Genomic DNA, 27,278 nt, shown 5'->3' with positions numbered 1-27,278 from the left:
GATAGGACCTTTTCTTAGTATGGGGACATGGGAAAATGCCAAAAACCTATATATCATATCTACGAATATCCTTAAATGAAAGAACAACATCTTAAATTACAGTGAGGAACTTTTTAAACTCCTAACTCAAATACAATGAGATGATGATAACCCTACAAGTCTAAACAAAATGGAATCAATCCAAAAAAAGCATTATCTTTTTACATTCACTACAAAATATTTTAAAGTGAATAAATCCCACAAAAGTCATAAGTGTACTTTAAACTGTAATGATCTCAGCATCTTAACCAAAGTAACAATGATTTAAAAATAAATTAATTGAACCAAAAGCAGGCTTCATAAAGTCACACTACACTAAGATTTTTATGCTTTCTAAATCATCTAAATCTTCAAAAACACATACTTTTTCTCCCCCCCCCTTTTTTTTTTTTTTAAGTTTTACTTTATATGTGAGGGTTTTGTTGTTTGTTTAGGTTTTTTTTTTACCTCCTGATTTTTGTCTATGGGGGGAAAAACAACAAAAAATCTAACAACCAGGTGGAGTTCAAAACATTAAGAGATACTGATTTAAGACATTTATCCATTTTAATAGAAGGGAATAGTAATTCTGTCCATTATATTGAGAACATGTACCTTTTTGAAGGGGGGATGAAATAGGAAATGAAGTGATTCTAATTATTATCAAGCATAAAATCCAAACAAGATCCATGAACATGGAATCACATTTTTACTTACAGGACTATAACTGGCAGATCATTTATGACATCCTATGCATGACATGCCAGTAGTATTCAGAGACTTAGCAGCGAGAATCTACATCTTTCCCCATTTCTCATGAATGTTCCTGACACTCCTCCTACATTTAAGATAGGAACAGTAAACAGTGGCCCCTAAAATTTTTGTGGAGTGGGAGAGAAGAAAGGAAACAAGTAAGGAATATGAACCCAAATTATTACCTACAAACTTGTTCCAAGGGGAAAAATTGAAACACTCAATAAGAGTAAAATCCCCAAACTGTTTTGCATACAATATTTTTTAAATTGTTATTTAAACATCTCGGTAGAATCTAAAATATATATATATTTTTAAGGAAAGAATGCAAACAAGCACTGAGCTCAGATACTGCAAAATACTGGAAAAAAGTGGTTAAAGAACAAGAGAAATATATTACAAGTAATGTATTAACATTAACCAGAAGAAAAAGTCTACAGTTAGTCCATGGAGTATAGGTTAATTCTGCTTAGAATTCAGACATGAAATGAAGGATTTCAGCTGAAAAGAAATAGGAAAGGTTACATCTAAAACACTGGAACCTCTATTGGAATCCTCTCATGTGAAGAGGAGAATAATTCTTCCTAGTCCTTTCTAGATATACTGTCTCAAACATTATTTATTATGTGCTATCCATAGTGTGCCACAGGCAACTTGTAATCAAAAAAGGAACTCTGTCTTATTAAACTAAAACAATATGGTGTACTAAATACTTTAGTGATGGTCCAAATAAAACACTGTCTATTAGATAAAGTCTCTTTCAAACAGAATATTAGGTTTGTATGTAGACCTCTGACAGCATCATGTGGATGTAAATAAAATGGTTGTATTTATTAGTGACAAATCAGAGGTTGACAAAAGGTCAAATTGCTATCTCAGAGAACTACCATAGCAAATATTCCTAGTAATCAAATTAAAGTTATACTACATTTTTAATTCTATAGCACCTTTTAAAAGACTGCTAAATAGTTTTATATTTACTTTTATTTTTAATACACAGTACTAAATTTGGAAAGATCAAGTGATCCATCCAGCATTAGTCAATATGTGAAAGACCTTAAAAGAAAATAGATTTTCTCAACAGTACTGTAATGACTGACATTAAAATCAGGGAAACAAAAATAGATGAATAGTAAAGTTAAAATATCCAGAACACAGTATCTTAAATAAGCCTCACATCAAATTTCAAAGGCAAATTGAGACAATATCTCACTGACCCACGCTGGCTATTGACTATCCTGGGTTCATCATTAAAACTCAGTATTTGTGCATTAAGATTAAAGTACTGATAAAAAAAAAATTATCATTTGATGCTGGATATTATACAGACTTTAAAAATCCATGTCTTAATGATAACAGAAGACTGAAACAAAACTTTCTTTCCCTTTTCTTCCTCCACCTCCCACAACAAATAACATATCAAATATGAGCTCATCAACCCTTTAGGAGATGTTAGTATGTTTACAGACAGCCTCTATTTTCAGATTCTACCTTTCTGTGATGAATGAGAAGATGACACTTCTGCAAGCAATTTTACAAACAGGAATAGGGCAGTTTTTAAAGTCAGAGAGGGACATCAAGTGCATTGATCATTACAATTTAGATTAAATTGTAATCAATTAATCTCCCAATCTCTAGCTATAGGTGTACTATTACATCACATTGCAAGCTATAGACTTTGAATAAAATAAAGAGATCATAGAAGCCAAAAGTACAAATTCCAAATACCAAGATTTTAATAGCCATATGCTTGTGCTGTACCTGCTGAGTACAGGCAGTACCAAGAACACTGGCTGAGTCCCATCATGTGAAAAGGTTGAAAAGTATTATTTATTACAGATATTGCAGCAACCAGATGAGATAGATATGCTCGAAAAAAAAGCAAACTTGAGGACTGAATGAACAAAATCTATACCTATCTGCACTCCACAAAATTTATATTATATTGTACTAAATAATAAAATAAGACTTTCAGGTGCAATAACAAAACAACAAAATAGAAGATATATTATAAATTAATTATAAAATTATAGAACTATAAAAAATAAAATGCCATGGGGAAAAAATAGTGCTTTTAAAAAAGTAAAAATAAAAGGTTTATATAGTAAGTTATTGACTCAAAGTTCGCTATGATAAATCCTATTTTATTGCTAAGCTTAAGCCTATCTAAATTGTAAGGCAAGGGAAAAGGACTCCTACCCCTCACTCTCCTGACTCACTAATAAGTGTGAATGTGTGTTTTGGCATTTTATTCTCTTAAGCCAGTAGCAAAGGTCAGCAGTGGTATCAATTCCATGGAAAAAGGGAGGACTGGAGAAGGAGACCTACAAGTGTCCTTTACAGGTACACATCAAATAGCTAAAGGAGAAATAAAAACTTAGCTTTGTATTTTTATCCCTCTAAAATTAGAGTAACATCAGGAAAGCAGGCAGATAAAAAGAAAAAATAATCTTGTGAATTAATAAAAGTATGTAAACAGTTTAATTATAGAAATACTAGTCTAGCTAAAGTCACTTACTAAAGTAAGTATTAAAACTTGTACCTTTACAAGGTACTACAGAGGAAAAACAAGCATGCTTTATATGATGTCTAGTGTGTTATTTATCACTTTAGAGATGAAATTACCTCTTGAAGAGTACTTTGGAGAAGTCAAATTGATTTCCTCCTCCTGCTAAAGTAAAGCTCTATTCTGCCAGCTCCAGGGGCATCAGCAGAACAGCAGAACACTGTAGCTATATGTCTGCCAGTGTTTGTCTATAAACAAAGCTGAAAAAGTTTGTGAGGGTGTAACACAGAAGCTCTTAGTTTAAAAGTATAGAAAGATTGAGTTTGTTTCAGCAATAGGCAGACAGGAGGGGAAAAAAATATTGGAAGTTCTATTGTCTCTAATTCTATTGCCTCTTTGGTTCTTTCTTCCTTGGGAAGTTTGCAGTGTATGGATTTTTAATGTGAATAAACGTCCAAGGAAGTTCCACTAAAAAAATAAGACATTTACAAGAACAATATTGACAGCTGTATAACTTCCTGGAACAAAGAACTAAAGAGAAAAACACTTACAGTGAAGAGGTTTCTGTTGCACCCCAGGCAACTCAGTATAATGCAACACATGACAGTTCTGAATAAACTTTTCTTCCACTAGATAAGGCATTTTTAGAGACTATCCTCTTCTTGAGAATCATAAAACAAGTAGTTCATGAACACCAGATTTTTCCAAAAACAATTCATCAAAAGCTGAAACTGCCATACAAAGGAGTTATGACCTCATTTGAATGGAGGCAAAGTGAGTCATTAAAAGGAAGATCTAATACAAGCCAGATTTCCTGCCTAGCTTCCTCTGACCTCTGTTGGCAGAGCTATTTTCTTCTTGTAGTAAAAAGTATGTCTAGAAATTGTTCAAGCTTTGTCAGGGGAACACAGCTGACATGCTTGTACAGCACAAGGCTCTCATCAGCTGTACTCAACAAAGCACAGACCCGACAATTCTGTACTTCCAATGACTTATGGGGGAGTCCTCCAACCCATCTTAAAAATCTCACTCCAACAGCAACCCAGCATTTAAGCTTAAAGCTTGCTTAATCACCTTTCTAATCTTTAATATAAAATATCATCTTCTCATGATTAAAATATTACAGAAAACTGAATGATCTTAAGCCTAATATGTTACTTTATCCATACAACAGAGTGTGCTGTGAATTTATCTTCCGCCTTAACACTGAATTTCCTGACATCCATCCAGTTAACTAAGCTCTGTCATGTTATCATAATATAATATCTTGTGAGAAAACCCATACCTGAATGGTTATTTTCTATTGAGAGTCATCTTACACAGCCATATATCAAACCAAACATTTATTGCTGTTCTCTAATACTCTCCTATTGGGTGTTTACATGACGACCGACAGGTTTGAGATTATTGTGCTGGAACTTATTTCCATGTTACAGCCGCAGTGCAGATACTTGTCGATACACTGGTGTTGAATGCTAATCACCACTACAGTCTGGGAACAATTGCCAGCGACATCACTTATCACTAGAATGAACAGAAAGGCCTTAATTGCCTTATCATGTGCTTTGTGCTTCCTGCTGGAATGGCTAGAAATCACTAGAAAATACTAGAAGGGATAAAATAGTCATAAACCTGTATGAATTTCAATAGTTAATAATAAAAGCGGTTCCGAAAGTCACTTAAGGAACTCATTACTCTTCTTCATTTATACAATTCTGATGCTGTTCAAAAAAGGTCTTGATTACTTGTATGAAAATTGAATTGAACACAGGATATGAATAAAATGCATTAAAATATGTAATACGGGATATAGACAGGACACAAAGCATACATTTCACTTAGCCTGTATATTTAGCTATATTACTTGATAATATTCTCATAGAACAACTTTCTATAAGCATAAGTAATTTTAGCTATTGAAAAATTATTTAAAGTTTATACACTACACTATAATTCTGATAATATAGAATTCATAGAACAGATGCAAAGTAGGTGCTTCTCTTATGCTAATTAACAACATGCTCAAATCGTATTTCCTGTAAATAAAAGCACTTCTTCCTTTTTCACTAAATAATGATCATCAGGGTATACTTATAATCAAAAAAAAAGAAAGTGTGAAAGAAAAGTAAAATAGTAAGAACCCTTTAAAAAACAATCTTTCCTCTTATTTTCAAAACCTTCTAATTAAAATAAACAAAATACTAAAATTAAGAGAGAGAGAATAAAAACTGAACAGAGCTCATAAAATATCCCTAGCTGTCGGCAAAGATTTTATCTTTGTCATTTAATGGTGATGAAGCCAAGTAACTGTTGCTGGAATGGAAGCAGGCTGATGAAGAAGGCTTTCAAATTGAAGTGAAGGATATCACAATCTATATTTTTCTTATTAGTCCCTCTATCTGTACAATTTCTTTCTCAATTCCATTACTTTCTGTATTTGACATCCCTTTCAACAGATGTCATGTGTTGATCAAAGGTATAATGCTTTAATACGCTTCCGTTCATGTTAAATTGTTTCTTCATACACCAGCAAGTTCTAAGCAATTCACAAAATGTCAGCGAATCAGTAATTAATAACAATGTTAACTTCCAGGGGAAATTAGCTTGCGAAGGAAACTTTTCTGGTATTTGATGTTATTTGTGCAAGATCTGATAGCAACATTCAGCTAACTGAAACAGACTGTGTGAACCCTTAGCATATACTAAATACTTACATTATTTGAACACAAAGTACATTAGCAGTACATTAAAAATAAATAGGTATTTATTAAGCATGAATAAGTTCTAAAAAGCATGGTATGTAGCAATTTTAACAATTTTAATAGGGAAGACAAAATATGATAATTTGTGGACACAATCAACTGGACATTAACTTTTCCAGTTAAAATAAAAATAGAAGAGAATAATTAACATGCTGCTAAAGGACAATTCATGCATTTAAAAATATGAAATGAATTAAACTTACTTAGATGTGTTTAGCATGTTTTTAGAGAGATTTAATTTTACTTCATTCTTCATCAGTAAATTTTCATTTAAAATACTGTTATATTTAAATAATGCCCCTATGTTACTGTCCACAAACACCTTTCAAAATTCTCCAATAAAGAAGTCTGTTTGCCATTCCTGGGTTGAATTCCAGCTATTTAAGCGTGGGTTTAGGGGTAATTCTATTATAATTTAAAACTGATCCAGGAAGTAAATACGTGTGTGCATATATACATAAACATATATAAACCAAGAGTTACTCTGTCTACAAACACACCAGTTTTGTATCCTTGCAATTTATCAAATGGAAAAAAACCCCAACTATTTAAAAAGAGACTTTGCTTTCATCAGAGGTTTTAACGAAGCCCACCAAAATAAATTAAAAGAAGCAAAATATTTTCCATTTACTTTACCAATTTCTAACAAGAGTTAGATATCTATGGTTATGGGTGTATATATGTGAATGAACGAATAAACCTTAACCCACCATATCTTTTTCTCCAGTTTGCAAGCTGTCACCCGTGAAAAGTATGGTGTAGATGGTAGGATGATACTGTACCTGATTGGCTCTGGAGGTGGTCATGGGATCAGATGGAGAGGACTTGGTGGTAGTTGGGGAAGATGGCAATGTCTGGGAACAAAGCAGTTCAGGAGCAAATCAACCTTTACAAGCCTTAGACTCAACAGTTAAAAAAATAAATAAACCAACAAAATAACATAACTAGAAAATTAAAAGAAATAAAAAATGCCTAAGACAAAAATCTTTCTCCTACTCATTGGAACTTAATGGAATTTAAAGTCAATTGGATAAATAATGCATGTAAATATGCATGCTTATGCATGTAAAAACAAATTCATGACTTGAAATCAAGATGGTGAACTCACATAAATACTCAAAAATATGTTGACCACATGAGGAATATATTCTTTCCTCTCTCCTCCTCTTGGGGAAAATGAAAACTATAAGTAAACAAAAATTCCAGCAAGTTCAATGAGCACACTAGGAACAGTTATCAGTCTACGAACAAACAGGGCCAATGTCTGAAAGAAGTTAAGAGACATTTACTCTGGCACTTTATAAAGCACCACTCTACAGCCAGGACTTATAGCCAGCAAACTGTGATCCATACCTTACAACAGTTACGCTGAAGCTACCGTGTTTTTGGCAATATTCTAACTGCTAAAATATTCATTGATCTTTTTTAATCTAGAAGCAGGTGAAAAAATGTAAGCATCAATCTCATGATGGATGAACATGCAACTAATATCTTCATAAGAAATAACTACAAAATATTTATGATCAGTGTTAAAAATGTTCATTTAGTTGAGCAAAGGTCAATAGCTTATTATAGGTCTGTGTTCAAAATAAACACAAAAAAGAATTAAGAGTAATATTTATTGATCATCTTTTCTAAATAATATACATACGCTTAACATTAATTCTTGAACATATTAAAAAAGCACTGCTCTGTTTAAAAATTTTATATACACATTTCTCCTTTAAAAGTATTAGATCCTGACAGAAAAACTCTTCTTTTTATAAATGTAGTAAAAAAGTAAAATTCCAATTTTCCAAACATAACATACAATACTTATTCAAAGCATGTTTTTTGACATCTTTGCAATATATAAATATTATAAAATATCAAAAATTACACTACTTTTATGTCAAGAAATAAGTGTTAAAGTGCTATACAATGGAATTTATCATACGCTCATATAGTTACTAACCAAAACTATTTAGAAATAAATAAAGCAAAATGTCACACTTTCAGCAGTTCTGTTACTTACAATCATTGACAGTCCCTCATAAAATAGGTATACATACTTTTGCACTAAAACTCTTAATGCATATGAGAAAGCTGGGACACTGTGAATGCATAAAGTTGTGTATTAGCAAAATATGGGCTTGTACATATGCACACACAAATAATTTAGATGTATGTTAAACAGTATGAAGATCCATTTTTCATAGTTTGTACATAAACAGGCAATCAAAAAAGGAAAAATAAAATCTTAAGAAACAGATCCCTATTTTGTGCTTCCAACTTGTAACTTATGTTGTAAAACAACAAAAACAAAAGAAAACATACACAGCTTAAGCATCAACTGGAACTCTTTCAAATTGGTTATGTAGAAAATACTGTCATGTATAGGTCCTTATTAAAAATATGTAGCTTGGCAAACTGCTATTGGTCAGCAGGCACTACACATTGTAAAAACCAAGGCATTTATAAAGGATTTTCCCATGTCGTTCTGTACCAAACATGGGACAATCACGAGGGGTTCATTCGTGAGGTGCTAGAATTATTTAGCAAAAGATGTGTCTGATTCCACAGTAGTACACAGCTAAGCCTGTTCAGCTATAGAATTTACTTCTGATTTTAGTGAGATGATGCAGTTATTTCTCTTACCAAAGTCTGAAATTGCAAAAAGTGATTTTTATCATTTAAGGCTAAACAGGAAGAAAATACAAAAAAAACCAACCCAAAACAAAACCAAAAAAACCCCAACCAAAAAGAATGGAGAATTGTTTATTGTCCCAGTAGGTTTTCTTTATTATACCTAAGTATTAAACTCCCATCCTGAACTCTCCCAAAAAAAAAAAAAATTGCTAATGACTAAAATATTTAACAAAACTGATAGTTTGTGTTATCAACACCACTGACAACTAGGGCATATGGTACTGTAGATTGTTTTGGTATGCTAGGTTACTTATTAAAAGGAAAAATAGTTTGCTCTTCACAGCTGTTACCAAACCTAATTAGTGGATTTATAGGGAAATATGTAGAACACTTCAACATTGAATAATGACAATCGCTTATATCACAAATGGTTTAAGAAACTGGAAACATCTCAGATTTCAATTCATATCAGTCTTTCTAAAGCACAGAAATATGTGGCCGTGATGAAAAAGGGAGTGATGATAATCATTTCAGGTGACTGTTGAACTATAACATCTATCAAGTAGAAGCATTTCTTTATTTATTTTAGCAAAAGCCTGTTTAAAATACAATGGAAAAAAAGAGATTAATAAATTTAAAAACAAAGACTGTATTAATGAACAAAATCAACTATAGAAAAACACCTTTTATTCCAAAATAAATGGCAAAATACTGAAAATAACAGGTTTTTGTCTTGTGGTTTTGGTGCTTTTTTTTCTTTGTATATCAGGTTGTTTGTATTTGAGGCTTAATCTCCCTCACATTGTTTACTGACATAACTACCTTTATTTCTTCATATATATATGTATAGATATACAAACAGATATATATATATATATATATATGTAAAAGAATTGACTGTTTTGTAAAAATTTCTCCCTTTTCATGCTTCTATGTAATTTGGAGATACACCTATTTATTTCTTTCATATCAAAATAACACAAAATTATTTCTCAAACATAAAAAAACCCCACCAGAAACAGGCATTTGGAGTTTGTATTGAATTTTCACTGGCTGATAAGTAATTTGTTGATACTGTCTCAATTGCTTTGCAAAAACTTTTCAGCAAAATTGCTTCTTAAAGAAAGTTGAATAGAACTCAATATTCTGACTTATTATGCAGCACAGAATGTTTTTGTTTTTAAATTGGCAAGTCTTTTGCATTAGGTGAACACTCAAATTTAGTATTTATTAGGTTTCTGAGAATGAGATGTATAAAGAGGTTAGAAGATGAATTTATAAGTTTCAATTTTTGAGTTTGCTACTTCCATAGTGTAACTGAAGATTTCCTGAAATTGCAGGTTGACTACTGGCAAGGTTATAGAAAAAAAAGTCAGAATTTCTACCATACACCACTTCTAAGACTTGCAGAGTATTTTTTAAGGCGTTTCTTGAATAGCATAGTCTAAGCCATGATGAAATTAAATTTCTCTGTTTTCTTAAATATTATTACCTTTCCTGCTACTTATGAGACAATTAATGAGTTACAGATTAGAGTGTGTTGTTTGTTCTAAATTTACACTTCTAGAACACATATTTGAGAAAGCAGATTTTAAGTATTTAAAAGGGAGCCTCTGACAAGGCTAATTTTAGAAATAAAATTCTGTTTGAGTCGTATTTGACTTGCAGTATTTTCTGAAAGTCCAAGAAAATACTACTACTTTTCTGTGCTCACCAATATTGACTGTACTGTGAGAGACTGCCCTCAAGGAGCACAAGACACTAAAGGGTGTGCAGAAATATGGTCAATATATTCCATTCTTCATATTTTTTGATTAACACAGTGAAGATATAGCTGTATCATGGCAGTATAGATTACATACAGTCCATCTGCATGGTGTTTCAAAAGGTCTCTGAGTCCTCTTTTGATTACAATGACACCCTTATATATATATTTACACTAAAGAAATTTCAATACTTACACCATGGGTAACAAATAATAAAACTGTACTGAGACAATTAAACTTAATTCTCAGTACTAACTAGGATAGTTATATATTTAGGGGTAGAAAGAAAAGGCAGAAAATACTATTTGAAACAGGGTTACAGATGTGAAAGCATAGAAAAAAACATCATTTAAATGTGAAGGTGAGACTGTATTTACAGCTTACCAATTTCTAGTTTCTCACTACAGAGCTTGCCAAACAAAGGAAATCCTGGTAATAACATTACCTGCAATAAATAACTATTAAGACTAACCTAATACCAAGTATCAGTCCTGCATATATGAATATTGGTGCTTTTAATCACTGAAATTAGTGTGATAAAACTTATTTGCTTATTTGCTTAAGTATTAATATTTTAATGCACTTTAAGAAAAGGTGTTATCTTTGAAAAAATTGTATTAAAACAGTTTAATACCTTCTGCAGCTACAATGAGAAACAGAGAGCACTGCAAGGCCCCACTGTTCTGAACAACCTAAAAGACTTACTAGACTTTCAACACTATTAGAGATAAGCCTTTCTTAACTGACTGCTTGCTTTGCTCAACAGAGAGTCTTCTTCACATCTGCTGTGATCTCCCTTAATCTGTAACTTTGGCAAAAGATTCTTATCTTGGAGATGACTATAAATATGTACACATTTCAAAAAATAGAATTTGGATAAAGAAATAATCAAGGGTTAGTAATTTGCTTACAATCCAGACTCTAAAAAGGTTACTTTGATGACTTCAGTGATCTATTTTTTTTCCTACCTTTTCATTTCTGTAAAGAATAAAAAAAATAAATTTTTATTATATTTCAATCTCTTCTCATTTGGTTTTGCTTTTTTGTGGAAGAGGAGATAGGGCACAGAGAAATACAGATAGACTAAGAGGTAACTCATCCCTATTTATGAACTCTTGGGAGCCTGACTTTAAGAAAGGAAAAAAACATGGTTAAGTATGATCTTGAAGAAAGATGATCTCATGTTCTGTCAAAGACAAGAAGGGATAAGAAACTTAAAGCAAACCACCAGGAGTATTTGGATCATCAGAGCAACTCTGGATGAAAGGAACTATTTAGAATTTATACTACAGTGAAAGGGACAAAAAAGAATCAGGACCTTCTCTTTCTTCAAAACTTGTCATTAACACAGAACTACTACAATATCTGGTGCTGTTACCTAGAAATAACAGTAAACTGAAGTATGTAGCTAGGCACAGCCATTAAAAATCCTATAAGATATGGGTTTAAGATTCACTCTAGAAGAGAAGGTCACCTTTTCATTCTGGGATGCTTTGGGATTCAGAAAGATACACCAAAACTACAAAGCCATCAGAAGGTACAAGGTAACTTTAGAATTTTCTTCAGAATTGAAACACTACTGAAAATTTATGCAAAGTTGAATGCTGCTGTTCATCCCCCAACAAAATATTCCATTCTCGTTTCACTTTTGAAGCACAGAAGAGTTAATAAGCAGCTACAAAGTTAACTGCATTCATAAACAAAATTTTGCATACATATTGAGATTCTATTCAACACTGCTGAAATGAAACAGAAAATAAAACTAGTGATCTGCCAACAGAATTAAGCATATGAGGACAGGATAAAGTATACATGTTTTTATGGAATACTAAACTTTTGCCAATGGATTTAACGTACAGAACAAAATAGCTTTTATTTTTTGTTCTCGCAACTTGCAAAGACTTCTGCATATCTTAGTATACATGGCAGAATAACTGTTGTGATTTTTCACCTATGTTCACAAGAGAAGAAATTTTATGAGAAGTTTTTAACTAGAAGAAAAGACACTGTGATCTACGAAGCTACTTATTTTTTGTCTAAATGAAAATCGTAATTTTCTCATATTCTACAGTTTAGTAAGATTCATCTAGGTGACAGACTTGTCTTCAATGGATGATAAAGAAAAGAAAGACTTCTCAGAAGGGATAGACATTTTAAGAAACCAATCAAAGTTTCTTAAGGAAGGAAGAATCTGCAAGTATTTGTGGATTAAAAACTGAATATAATCCAGCAATGTGAGCATGCAGGCCAGAGAGCAAACTGCATCCTAGGTTGCACCAGAAGAAGTGTGTCTAGGAGGATGAGAAGTGTGTCTGTCCTTCTACTCTGCTCTAGTGAGTCTCCACCTGGAGTGCTGCACTCACCTCTGGGGCTCTCAGGATAAGAGAGACATGGACCTGCTTGAGAAGATTCAGAATAGGACCACAAAGATGATCAGTGACTGGAGCTGAGAGAATTGGCATTATTTATCCTAGAGACAGCAAAACTTCTTGAAGACCTTAAAGCAGCCTTTCAGCACTTAAAGGGGGCCTATAGGAAAGATTGGGACAGACTTTTTATCAGGCAGAGTAGTGACTGAACAAGGGATAAGGTTTTTAAATTGAAACAGGTAGATTTAGATTAGACCTTAGGGAGAAAATTTACCGTGATGGTGGTGAGGCACTAGAAGAGGCTGACCGGAGAAGCTGTGGATGATCCATACTTGGAACTGTTCAAGGCCAGATTGGATGAGGCAACCTGGTCTAGTGGAAGTTGTTACTGGCACCGGGGGTGGACCTAGATGATCTTTAATTTGCCTTCCAACTAAAACCATTCCACGATTCTATGAAGTCTACTGAGTCTTTATAGTCTGAAGAACTCATAATCCAAACCAACCCTCCTCCATTTAAGCCAATATTTTCAGTTGTGTATTCTTAAACTCAGGTTGTATTTAGGCATTTGAAAGCAAAAGTTTTTATTTAACAGTTATGAAGATTTCTTTTTTGTTGTTGATCAACATTTCTGGAGTAAAAGCAGTTGTTTTCAATAGAGGAATATGAAATTACATATCTGAGTTCAGACATTAACTTTTGCACATTTTGAATAAAATAACAGGGACCATGATTAATAAACAGAAGTTTAACTCATGAGACATTAACTATCTACTGAAAAACCGAAGTGAAACTGGTTCCAATGAAAACTATAATTGGAAGTTCTATATGTGAAAGTTTTACTCTAGATTTACAAGGAAGAAATTCTAAATCCTTTTCTGTGTTTTAGAAGACCTAAGCATTTCATAGAATCAAAGAATGATTCAAGTTGAAAGGGATCTCAGAAGGCCAAACAGGGCAAACTCCTGCTTGGAGCAGAGTCATCTCTAAGATAGGTCCTCTTTCCATCACAAAATGCACAGTTCAGCAATGGCCTGGACAGGCCAGTGCTTCCTGGACAGGCCAGTGCTTCCTGGACAGGCTGCTATGACATCTGCTACTTGCTACAAATGAAAGCTGGAAGGAAAAGTTGCAATAATTTCTGAAGTAGTTGGTAAGACCAATTTAAGCAGCCTTTTCCATTGTTCATAAGAGTTGCTATTAATTTAGAGGTGAAATTTAAAGCTTTGGATGCTAATTACAAAGACAAAACAACTCAAGCTCATGAACTCTTACGAAAACAATTTTCTGTTTCCCGGAGTTACAATATGGTTTGAAAGAGTTTGTATGACACTGTAATTAATAAAGAGAGAAAAGGAGGCTAAATGCTCATAGTAGTTTCTGGAAAGAAAAAGGGCACAGGAATCAGCTGGTTATTGTTCAATGATACTTAGAAATATCAGACGGCTGATATCTATGGAGATTGTAGAGATAAAAGATACAAACATTTGTCAGTTAAACATCTATCAGACCTACTTGGAGCAGAGAACTACCTGGTATCTGCTGATAAGTACAAAGGATTAGGAGAGACAAAAAAACATACTGGAGAAGGCTCAGAAGGAAGCACATAGATTTGCTTTCAAATCTGCAGCTGAAAAAGCTGGAGTTAAAGAGACAGAATGTTCAGATAGTGATTTCCACTAGTGAGGAGAAATGCCAGGCCAGAGTCAGCCTCTGCGTCCCATGCCTTTCCTGAAGACAGTGCTGAAATTCAAGCAGTCAGCAAAGGCTTTACCTACTGACTTTCTCCATTGAATCTATAACCAGAAATTTTCTTTCTTATCTCTCTTCCCTAGAGTGAGTGTTGATAAAGCAGCCCAAGACAGAGAAATTTCAATAGAGAAATGAGAGCTGCATGCTCATATATTACTCATGCTCACATGAGTGGCATTGCAAGACTTCAACTGCTGCTGTCTTTATTCATGGGGAGAAAACTACATCATCTTTTTGACTGAAACATTTTCAGACTTCCTAAATGAAAGTAAAACTTATTATTTCAAATCAACTTTAAATTTTCTTCAATCTGCAATGTGCCAATGTTCTTGGGCAACATTCTAAGACAGGAAGAACTATGTAAAATTTTGCTTAAAAGAAGAAATTACAAATGATAAGGCTTATTTAAAAAAAAAAAAAAATCAAAATTACTAGTATTAAAAATTTTACTGATCATTTTAATGAAATTGTGATATGTGTGATCTTAAGAAAGTAACACTGGAGTTCTAAGTCATGGCAACCTGTTATGAAATATTATTCTCTTACATTCTTAAATCAAGGTATTATATCTTTCACTAAGGTACAGTATACTCTGACACTGGAGGACAGATTAATTCATCTCAAATTCTACCTAAGAACTAAACTAACAGTTTCATTTCTAGGTAAAAATAATGGATTTTAGATTGGGTCAATATTTATAGTGTATTCATTTATCATAATAGAGGTTTCCCCATTAAAAGAGAATTTAAACAATTCATTGTGGTTAAAACTCTTTAACATATGCACATGCATATCTCCAAATATTTGAAGCTATATTATTATGCACCTGTATGTATACAAGTAATATATTTTTATTGTAAGATGCAGAGCTAGTATATATTGTACTTTAGACTGTGTCTGAACTTTATTAGCAGTGGCTGCGCTCACTAATCCCTCCAGAATTTAATTGAATTTAACATTCCAAACCAACAAACCCCATACCAAACAAACTTTCAAAAAAGAGGAAAAAAATTAAAAATAAAAAACCCCAAACAGCAACAACTAAAAAAACAACCAAACCAAATCAACCAACCAATCAAAAAAACAAGCCCCCAAAATAAAATAAAAACAACCTCAACAACTTTGCAGATACATTTTCTGAAGAAACAGTGTGGACAACAAGATATATAATCTTCAGACACAAGAGAGGAATTTTTTAGGCATTTCACTAAACAGCTCTGTAATCTAGTTTCTCAGGACCCTACTACATACCTAAAAACTAGCTTAATTTAATTTCAAAAGGGGAAAACCACTTTTTATTGTAATAGAGAACACTAGTTTCCCACTGGATTAAGAAATACTGGCATAAAATCCAGTATCAGCAGAAAAGCCGCTCAAAATACAGATCAATTTCAGCTTTTTCTCCCTCTTTCAGGCATAATCATTTTCATGTCTAATAATTGAGAAACTAATTCTAAAAACTTGGGGCTTTTCTTTTTTAGTATTTTCTTATAAATTATCTAGAGTAATTTTTATGTAAAATTATTGCATACAGAAAAAATAAATAGTAGTAAATATTAGAAATCAAATAAATGGTTTATGCACAATTTCATCCATCTAAAGCAGTCTGTTGCTAACTCATCCTGTTCAAACACATCTTCATATAAGCCTTCTGTGTATGTCACTGTATAAAAAGTAAAATAATTGCACAGAGTTACCAAATTATAGGAAACTGAATCTTGTTAGTGTAGAAGGACAAAACAATATTTTCCCGCATAGGATAGGTGAGAAACTAAAATCTATCCTCTACAGGATAGAGAGACAAGACAAAATTTTACTAATGTTCACTCATTTCTTTCTTCATTCTTTTCTTATTCAATACAATGAAAAATAACTTTAAATCCTGTATAAAGTATATTTCCCGTTCTCCTTACAGAGCAAATTTGTTTAAGTTAAAATCTTTATGGAAAATCAAAGAATAAAGAAGTAGGGCAATAATGCTTGGAAAAACTTTTTCAGTACCCAAAGATTTTGAATGAAGACAGTAAAAAATAGGCAAAAAGATGCCAAAAATAACATAAAATGAAATTGTAAAAAACATCCCAAGTAATTATCCTTATGTTTTCAAGTTCTTACAGGTAGGACTTTAAATTATCTAATTTAGGGTCAAAAAAAAAGTTACCTTTTTTTTATTTATATACATAAACGTAGAGAACATTCAGTTAATCTGTGATTTTTAGTAACACTTAAGATTTACATAGGGCTCACCATTTAAGATTAAAATTCAGCAATCGTGAACTAAGACCTAGAAGTCTATTATCACCTTATACAGTAAAGAAAAGTTCATGGAAGAAACACATTAGAGCATGGCATTGGAATTTATAAAACACTGTCTAAAAGAACTGCTGAGAAACATGGAACATATAAGTACAAGGAAAAAGAGTACCAGCAAGTTAATAAAGTGTAAAATAACATTTTCTTAAAGAACATGTTATGTTTACCCCTTCCAGCACTAAAGTTTTAAGACTTCTAAGGAGCTGCTGTGACTCTCTATTCCCAACCAAAAACTCACTTGTTTGATGCGGTCTGGATTAACAGTGGTCTGAGGCTGTAGAATGCTGACAGGCTCTGTCTTGGCCACATTCTGAGGCATTTCTCGAATCTTCTCTGCAATGAAGCCATGAACTGCATTTAGTGCTTCGACTGTTCCCTGGATCAGACACACCCGCTCTGTAGTACCTGCAAATACCAAAAGTTGATCTGAATGACATGGATTCTTCAAGATCCCACAAACTGCTTCAATTAGGGCACAAAGATGGCACTCAAAAGCAGTGTTGCAAAGCCAAAGAGCAATACCTTCCTGAAAGTAAACATTTAGATTTCCTAAAGATAACATACTGATGATGTGAAGATATTTCAAACAACTCCTATTTGTGTAGATCCCACGATCACTAATTTCCCAAGTCAGCCTGGATAACATCAGTTAGAATACTCATAACCTTCTTCCAAAATGAAATTGTTCTGCTTGTGCTACAAAAAATCCACACCACTTTTTATTTATTGATTTCTTAATGAAAAATATCTACTGAATGGCTAAAGATGGATCCAGAACTGTGGAAAAATACTTCCTTGATTTTTTTTTTTTTTGTGCTGAGGCTGGTTGTATAGCAAAAAAGGACTATTTTATGTATTGGGACTATTTTACATATTGGGTTACAGCTTGATACATCCTCACTAATGAAATAATATAAAACCCCCCAGTATTGATCCTAAAGATAAAAGTATGACATTTCACTGAAACAATCCATGTTCTGTATTCCACGTATCAAACCACTTAAATAGGTTGCAGAAAATCAATTTTGACTTGAAAAACAGGATCTAGCAGGACTTGGAAAAAAAAAATCCCCAACCCCCCAAAACTCAAAAGCAACTTTAAAAGGAATATTGTAGTTTCCAATTTCATTCTGCAGAAATACCAACACAAGACAACCTGCTTTAAAATTTTACATAATACATACTTTCAAAAACACATTCTTTACACTTCCAACATACACAATGATTTTCATCACCTCACTGCTGCCTTCAAATACCAGTAGAATAGTTCTACTAACAGAGGACAATTATAACATGAACTACCAAGATAGTAGTGTATTCCTAAAAATATAACAATACCATAATACTGATTGTGTTGCAAAGATATGTCAGATGCATATGTCTATTCAATGTCAGTGCATATTTTGCTTCAAGACCATGGGGAGGGGGAGCAAAATAACAAATTTGAGCCATGGAATCAGCAGAAAAATAAATATATTAATTTTTTCTCTTGACATATTCCTAGTAAATACTATTGATAAGATCACAAATTAATCTTTTCTCATATAAAATTCATTCACTCTACCTATGAAAATGAAAATGACAATGTAATGATGTGGCAAATACTAGCAAGTTTGCAACAATTTCTGAAGTCGACAACATGTCAGTTGGCCTAATTTCCATTGTACAATCTGCATGGAATCACATAGATTAGAGAAATGTACCAGAGTGGTAAGCAACCTCCTCCCTTCCTATCAATTTTATGTCTATATAATAAATTGTTACCAACTCATCTTAAGATATGCTCCTTACAAGAGTGTAACATAGGCTTTAACAGAGAATAGTATGGTAACCTTGGGAATTTCCAACAAAAAAATTGGGTTTTATTAGTAAATGCTCCTCACCTGTTTCTGTGGATGATCTCTAGCGTTAAATATTTTATTACCTAATGATGAAGGAGCACACTAAGAACCTTGATTGCTTTTTAATTAACATATTCACATATACTTAAAATCTGATTTTTATCTTAAGTATCATGCAATACTGAAATTCAACACTGTGGTAGAAGTGCTACAGCAAAAAACACGGAATAAGAAACTCAATTTTTCTCTATCAAAACATGTTATTTAAAAATAATGAAAATTAGGATTAAAATACATCAATCAGTATTTCAAAATATGTCAGATTATTAATCCTTCACACAAAATATAAAATTAGAATGCTTACAGTCTTAACAGCAAGTTAAAAAAATCTCCCAATCAAATGCATATTTCTCAAGAGGAAGCTTTTTAAAATATTTTTGTGACCTCTTACAGCATCTTTTCAACAAATCAACTTCAAAACACAGCTAATTTTCTTTTCCAAGTGCTCTATCAGAAAAGGGAGTTTGAATGCCATGAGTGAAAGTCACCATAGCAAATGAGACTTGGTTCCTAGACAAAGCTTTCTTAATGCCTTTTTTCTTTTTCCTACTTGGCGCCCTCCCCCTCTTGCAAACATTGCCTGTGGTTTCTTCGTAAAGCAATCCAGCTCAAAGAAAATGCTCTGGGGAGTCTTTACAAGGTAGTATTAATTGTCTCCTAAATGATGAGAAGTGAGGTGGACTGATCAATGCAGCTAATGCAAGTGTTCTCTAGGTCAGCAGACAACACACTGAAACAAAACACAGATCAGGTTACGGGTGAGCTACCGGAGCCTCATTCAGAAAGCACTTAACAGGGATGGCTTCTGTCAAAATACTTGAATGGAAAACAGTCAATGCTAAATAGGAATTTAGTTAGACCTGACACTAAGTGACTAAAGGGTATTTTGCAATCTGTGTGACTATAGAAGGTGCAGCATAATAAAAATATGACGTATTTCATACTCCAGACCAAACATGCTACATTTTAGTATGTATAAACTAGGATGTAGTAGCAGAAATCACTGTTCCATGAAAAAATCAAATTGTGCAAAACCACATTTCACACAGAGTAAAGGTTTTAAATTGCACATTTGCTTTGATAGCTATGTACACCAAAAAAAAAAAATTAAAAATTAATAAAATGTGGAGAAATTGTACACCTATACAGTTTGGAATTGTCTCAATCTTTTGAAGCGATGTTGTCATATTCCTTCACAACTGTAATAGCTTTTCACTCAGATACTAGATTACAAAAATTTACAAGAACTATGCAAAGGAAAAACTGCCAGCTACATGACCAACCTGTATGGCAAAAATAAACCTACAAATCGCTAATGCTGGTGAAATTTCTGTCATTTTAAGAGCTTTTAGACTCCATTAGAGTATGAATTAAAGTGTCAGATTGCTTGTAATTTTAAGTTAACAGTTTTATCTAATCCTTTTTTCATGTTTCTGTGAATGAAAGCTCAGCCATCTATATAAATACTTTTTGTCACAAGATTTTCAAAATCTGCATTTAAAAAAACAGATCTAATTTTTGAAATAGCTGACTCAAAGAAAATCAAATTACCAAAAATCACTGCCCTTATTTAGGTTGTGTAAGCATAACCAATATAAAATTATTCTCTTTTTAAAAATTATTTTCAATTCAATTAGGTGCTAGGGTCATGTATTGCATACTGCCTTTTACATATGAAGACATAAAACATAGACAAGAGAAAAAAAATTTTGACACAGATAATGGTTAAATGTAGAATAGGTGATCATCATCCCTGTACATTAAATAAACCCTGAAACAATGTTTTTATGTATGTTCAATAACAACAAGGTCCATGCCAGAAATTTGCATGGGGCTATAAATGGGAAAAAAACTATCTGAAAACATGCTGTTGATGTTGCTACCATCATTTAATGTTTATTTTTTTCAAAGGAACTCAAGTAAATTACTCTTCAGCAAATGAAATGTCATTTCTTTCCCCTTATGTTAGAATCCAAATTCAATTTGAATGTGTGGGTTTTAACATTTCCTTATTAAATAAGAGGCAGAATCTAATTGCACAAAAAACTCCTGTCTGTACACTCCCCAAAAATTTATTTGTAAAACCATCAGAGAAAAAAGGAAATCTTTATCTGTTCTACAGTTCCATGGGAGAGGAAAGATAAACCATTTTGCAGGCATCACACAATTTAGAGGAAAGTAAGCAAAACCTTATTTCAATATCTAATAAATTAAGACTAAAACATAAACAGGCTTGCAATAACTCTATTTTAATAAATCATTTTTCCTTCTACCTCGTGTAACTATCTAAAATTTTACTTCTGGCAAATATCCTTGGACATCACGCTAACTTTTTCAAGAACTTCAAAACAATTATTTTTCTCTGAGAATGCTATTTACTTATTGGACAACTGATACAGCTTTTAAAGCAACCATTAGAATAAATGTCAGGAGATGCAACAGGATAAACAATAATGATGCTTTTGATGTTTGTATTTCTATACTTAACTGGCACACATCTATACATAGTTGCCACTAAAATTTAAAATGCTTGCTTAAAGACTCTGATTCAATGAGTAGGAGTTCTTCTGTACTCACAGAAATACTCACTAAATGTTAAATGTGCTTCTGTATTTCAGGAAAATAAAAAACATTTCTCAGCTGAAATGCTTTGGGGAATGCATGGTACCTTTCAGAAATCTCTGCGTTTATATGGGTCTATAAACTTTACACTGGGCTTTTACATCAATCTTAAAGAGAATTTGAAAACCTAAAAAGCACAATGCAATAGCAGCCCAGGGTAATCCCAATACATACACTAATTAAATCTCCTTGTATTTTTCCAGTGTACCATGCCAGTTTCTTTGATACAAAAGAGAACCTGTGAGAGGAGCCAAAGTTAAAACCTTAACTAAGTGAAAGCTGCACTAGAGTCTCTCATCAGCTGATTTACACTAAGCTTGTTGTTTGACAACTCCCAGTACAGCACTCCACTAAACCCAATGTCCCATACATGTAGTTTTGTGACCCATGACTAGCTGGCTGGTAGAGTGGGATTCTATGTAACACCACATAGACTAAATCAGCCAAAAACTGATCTTGCAAATCCCTTGATAAAATAGGACTGTGGTTTGACACCATTCCCAAGGAAACTAAAAATTGTCAGTAACTTGCTTAACATGAAATTCTGATAAACTCTTTCTTGGATGTAACATTTTCACTCTACGTTTGCATAAAGCCTCAGAAAATGAAGGTCAGAAAATAAAAATGTCTTTATTCAGATGCATTAGAAGTATCTCACAACACCTTAAATAGACATGAAAAACCTTTGCCATATAAATGATAAAATGTACAGTCTTAAATGCAACACATAAGAACATCCCAGAGATGTGTGAAGTGTTACAGAAATCTCAACAAGACAGTTTTCTCCTTCAGTTCTTATCTCACTCCTATTCTTACCTTCTCACCAGAGAATTAACTGGTCTTAACATAGAGTCTGTACCCATATTCCTCACTGACAGAAAGGCATCTCTCAAAGCAAAGCCCGATGATCTCACAGACTTCCCAAACTGAAAGGAGAAACAAAGGCTGGTAGAAATTCTAGGGCTTTGATGTTCTGCTCTTGCTTTCATCCAGACAAAATAACTTTGGAACTACTTGCACAGAGCACTCACACAAGGGTGTGTTCACAGGAAGCCCTAGTACCCTTTGCAGAAGAACCCGACTGCTGAACCCCTGTTGATAACACATCTTTTCTGTGTGATATATGGACAGCCATGCACATACATGTGCACATACATATTCATACCCACATATATACCAATTTGTTCTACTGCAATGAATAAGTAACAATATTGAAATGGATCAAGTTTAAAAATTCTGCAAAACTTATGTATGAATCCTCAGAGTTTTATGAAAACAAGTTTACAATCTATTGTGATTTGATCACAAGACTGAATTACATGAATCCAGGTTTACCGTAGTTATGACTAAAGAAACAGATTATTCCCATGTGAGTGAGAAAGCATGGGAATTAAAAAAATTCAAACCTCATAACTATTAAAGGTTTAGAAGAGATGATGATTCATCTTACAAAGAAAACAACCCTTTGAATATAAACTGGTCTGTTATGTATCAGCTAAGGCTTTGATGATGATTTCCCAGAAATTAAGTTACATAAAGAGAGATGAAGAATTACAAATTCTGTCATGTGTAAGAGACAGGATTACAACTACTTCTCTTTGTTTAAGAGTTATTCATTTAAAAAATAAAGGTTCCTCTGCTAATGGTGGTAAATGTCTCCAAAACCAAACTAAAAGGCCAGAGATTTTTTTCTTTCTATGGTTTTATGTAGGAGTGTTACTTAGATGAGAAATACTCAGAGAGAAAGTATATGTGCAAATTAATGCCTAAATGGCTGCAAAGAAACTGAACATACTCTATGCTTTAGGAAAGCATGTTTCTGGAAAATAAAAGCTCTGGAAGTAAGAAAGCCCTCAAACCATGGATAGAAGCACTATATTTTTATTAATTTTGTTTTGGGAAATGTTTGTCTTAATATATTATTTGTAAAATTATCTATAACGAACTACTGTTTACTCAAACTAAACCCACCTGATTGATTCCATCATAACAGTTACAATGAGAAAAAAAGGGGAATATAAAACATAGAATTTAAACAAAATACAAAATTGTTAAATTTAATCGTTATTTACATATTCCACCAATTAAAAAAAAAATCACATGAGTTCGGGTCCCCTAACTGCATGGTATTCTCTGTTAACAAAAAAAACCTGCTTCATTTTATCTTCTTAACATTGGTAATATGGTTGATGGACTTCAATTCTCTTCTGATTTCTTTTCAAAGGGAAATGGGCTCACCATTACGAAACTTTTTAATAATGTAATATAACAATTTGATTATTCAAGTATTTTGTAGATTATTACCAGTGCCTGGAAATTAGTATCAGTAAGCATCTAAATAAGTAAACATTTAATAAAAGTCCAGTAGTGAAATTTGGCAAAAATGTGAAAGTCTATGATAAATAAAGCTTTCAAAATCATTAAAAAAAAGCACACACAGTACTACCAGAAGGCCATATCTGCTGGAGAAAATAAAGTAACTGACCTTATTTTTAGAAGACAACCACAGAACAGAAAGAAAAGAAATAGCATGTGTTTTTCAACATATCTGGAATGAATTTTTTTATTAACAAAAGAATGTGAGACTATTTTTTCCTGCAAAGTAATGTTCAGTTGCCAATTACTGCTTTTATACTATGCTATAGTAATATGAACCTTTGTTCATAATGCCTCCTACACGTACAATTACCAAACCAAAAGAAAAAAACCACCCATTTAAACAGTAAAATACATACTCTGAGAAATTGTAGGAACTGATACGTCTTATAATTTAGAGTGGTAATGGCTGAAACCACCAAGGGAGCTTTTCTCCTTAAAAATATTTCTCAAGTTCCATAGTTTAAAAGCCTGTGAAAAGATTTGGGAAACCCTCCTGGATAAGCTGAGCTGCTTAAGAAATCAAATCACATCATACAATCATTGCCATTTATTTGTTTAGAGGAAGCAAATACCAAACTTCAGATAAATGAGCTATAGTCAAAGTTTAGATTAGAAATTCTACGAAAATATTTGTAACTGCATGTATACTTTTTTCCATATATTGCAGACAAACACTGACAGTGATCAGGGCTCCCATTGCGATGCAGTCTGTTTGTATGGGTCTATTCCGGATGTGTGCTATAATGAGTGCATCACAATAGGAACCCTTATAGCACACATCTGGAAAAGGCCCATACAAACCACATTCTTTCTGTATCTAGCTCCTTTTTTCATCTCTAAGTGCTAGTCTAATTCCATGTTCTGCTCATGGTAGATTTTATATGCTGTATTTTTAATTAAATCCATATCTCCCCAGCAGCGGACTCTAGTTCAGGGTTTATATGGCAAGAAGGTAGGAAGAGTTTCTGACTACAGCTCAAACATTCAGTCTGTCACACTTCTTTTTCTTTTTCTTCCTAGCTCCTTCCTGATTGCCAGATTGTAACCCTTTTATAGCATGTCCTATTGATTTTCTATGAATGACATTTATCTCCCACTAAATTTAGTTTCTAGAATTTATGCACTGGGTCCAATCTAGCCGATTAAGAAAGACAGGGACATCCATGAACAGTGCACCCCATCTACCTTTAGATGGAATCATCCCAAAAAGATAAGAAGTTCTCACCCTTAATTATGCAAGAAACAGTAAGTATTAGTTTAGATTAGATGGAGGGCTCCTCAAAGGCTCACTACATACACGCATAACACAATACTGTTTTCCAGAGACAGCTACAACATAAATAGTGAATTACTCTTATTACTAAAGCTATAATAACTACTATAGCAACATTTAAAACATTACTTGGCTATAGGAATAAAGCATTACATAAAATGATTTTGATGCAGTAAGAGGTAAGCAGAAGTTTAATGAAGAGATATTTTCCTCAAAAACAAATGTTACACTCATTTCTGCCCACCAGAAGATTTATATAAATTCATAAATATTTTGTCATGTAATATGTCTACAATAAAAAGGAGTAGAAAATGTTATGTAGGCAGAACTATTTCTAAATAACTGTTTCTAAATAGAGCTTTTTCACAATTTCTTGCACTGGATGACAGTTGCTCTTTCTCTATTTTTATAGTTACACATTCTTTTTTCCTAAGCACTCAAAAATTCCGGCTTCACAGGTATTTGCTTAACTATTTTCATTCTTGTACAAAATTACTTTTAAAATGGCCAAGGTAGATATAACAGCTCTGGGAAGTTTGGTACCAATGAGAATCAGATGAACAAAAGATCTCCTGCCAGTACTGACTGAGCCAGACAGGAGCCTTTTTAAAATGCCACTCATTTTGTGACTATTTTCAACTATTCAAAAGAATAATGCAATAATTTAATGTTTACACAATTGGTACAATATTTCAATGTGTTTATTATTTTTATTATTGGATTTGAAGGAAGGAATCTGCATCTCAAAGGACTCCAAGGCAAAAGAGTTTTTCCACTGCTGTTCTTCAAGAGTCACCTCATGGGCTGGAATTTCTAATTAATCTGAGTAAGTTACTGATGCTCAGATACTCCTCCATGGATGTGCTGTGCAGTAACACAAGAAAAACTTTACAGAATTAAGAACCTCACTGGTTCTTCTCCTCAGTAGACACAAAAGTCAAGTTCACCTCTAAAAATCAGACTCTCTACAGATACAAATACATGTGAAATTGTCTCCTTTCTCTATTTGCTTGAGACCTCATTTTATAGGACAGCAGCAAATTTATAAATGAAGAATGTGAACTTCAAGAATGGTACTTTATCTGTGTTAACTACCTGTATGAATTCTGTACAAGGAATGGCCCTGCTCTTGACAATCTTTTAAGTCTGTTCCTTTCCCTAACACTAAGCCAGGGATGCTCATAAAGCTTCTCTACTTCAGCAGCAGAGGAGCAAGTACACGTGTTGGGGATGGGAAGGAAGGAAGATGCAGCTGCTACCCCTCTGCTCTTCCCTTTTCCTCCAACTGCAGAACTTCTTCCTTGCTTCAGGAAAGAAGTTGAAGCTCAGTAATTCTGATGAGGGAAGAGACAAATACTGACACCATTCCAAAGCTCCCATACCACTTGATACTACAGGATTTAGAGCCTTAGGAATAGGCACTCCTGCAGCAGGATCACATTGGCCAGCAAGAGCTGGGTTATTAAAGAGCATTTATGCTTACAAAAACTTATGATCTCTTATCCCTAAAAATAACAGCATCAGAGTGGGTGGTAGTGCTCTGATATGCTTTTTTAATATTATTGTGACAGGCTCAGATGGCATCATTTATCCAAATAAAGTATAATTTTTCACATTCATTAGCAAGCCAATGAATGGCAGTAATGTACGTTAAGCAGAACATGGGTGTGCAAATGCTGTAAAGCATTTATCTGCCTGAGGGGCCTAACAACCCTTTGCCTATTCTTTTTTTTTAACCCTAAAATTACCTGCCACCTATAATGACTTTTTCTTGCCCTCAAAACTTAATTACTTGTGGAGTCTCTCAGATCTTCATTATTCACTAGCCATGCTCACACATCCCTTTTGGGGAAAAAAAAAGAAAAGGTGTCTTTGGATTGTGGAGAGAAGACCTAGAAAACATTAATCTGTGGAAAAGGTGCAGTACTGATGGCTTTCTAAGATTTGGAATGCAATTTAAATGTTAACAATGTGCATTTTTAAGAGTACGTTTTAAGTGTCAGTAAACAGAGAAAAGCAGTTAAATTTTCACAATATGAAAAGTGTCCTATGAAAATAAATTTAATGGGAAGATTAATTTTAAAATTTGTACATCCAAAGCACTGGCAGTTGAAGACTTTTAGTAACTCTTCACTAACACTATTTAACACAAAAGGAGTTGTCAAAATTGTCTAACAGGAGAATTGACGGGAAACATCAAAACTTGAGGAAAAGGCAGGAGAAGAACTGGCATCAA

General features: G+C 33.2%; 1 protein-coding gene across 5 annotated transcripts in view; it reads right to left on the bottom strand.

Annotated features, from left to right (window-relative positions):
• NOVA1 (NOVA alternative splicing regulator 1) overlaps nt 1–27,278 on the bottom strand; it is a 143,893-nt gene that overhangs the window by 18,715 nt on the left and 97,900 nt on the right. For 4 of the 5 annotated variants that reach the window (XM_048306597.1, XM_048306600.1, XM_048306599.1 and 1 more), the window contains 2 exons: nt 17,106–17,272; nt 6,822–6,893 (listed from right to left, as the gene is read on the bottom strand). In XM_048306597.1, the coding sequence (XP_048162554.1) occupies nt 6,822–6,893; nt 17,106–17,272 (239 nt within the window). The remainder of the gene's footprint in view (nt 1–6,821; nt 6,894–17,105; nt 17,273–27,278) is intronic. The other variant, XM_048306598.1, reaches the window with a different exon arrangement.

The sequence above is a fragment of the Corvus hawaiiensis genome, chromosome 6, assembly GCF_020740725.1.
Source record: "Corvus hawaiiensis isolate bCorHaw1 chromosome 6, bCorHaw1.pri.cur, whole genome shotgun sequence".
Lineage (NCBI taxonomy): Eukaryota > Metazoa > Chordata > Aves > Passeriformes > Corvidae > Corvus > Corvus hawaiiensis.
This window is presented reverse-complemented; position numbering and strand designations above follow the sequence as displayed.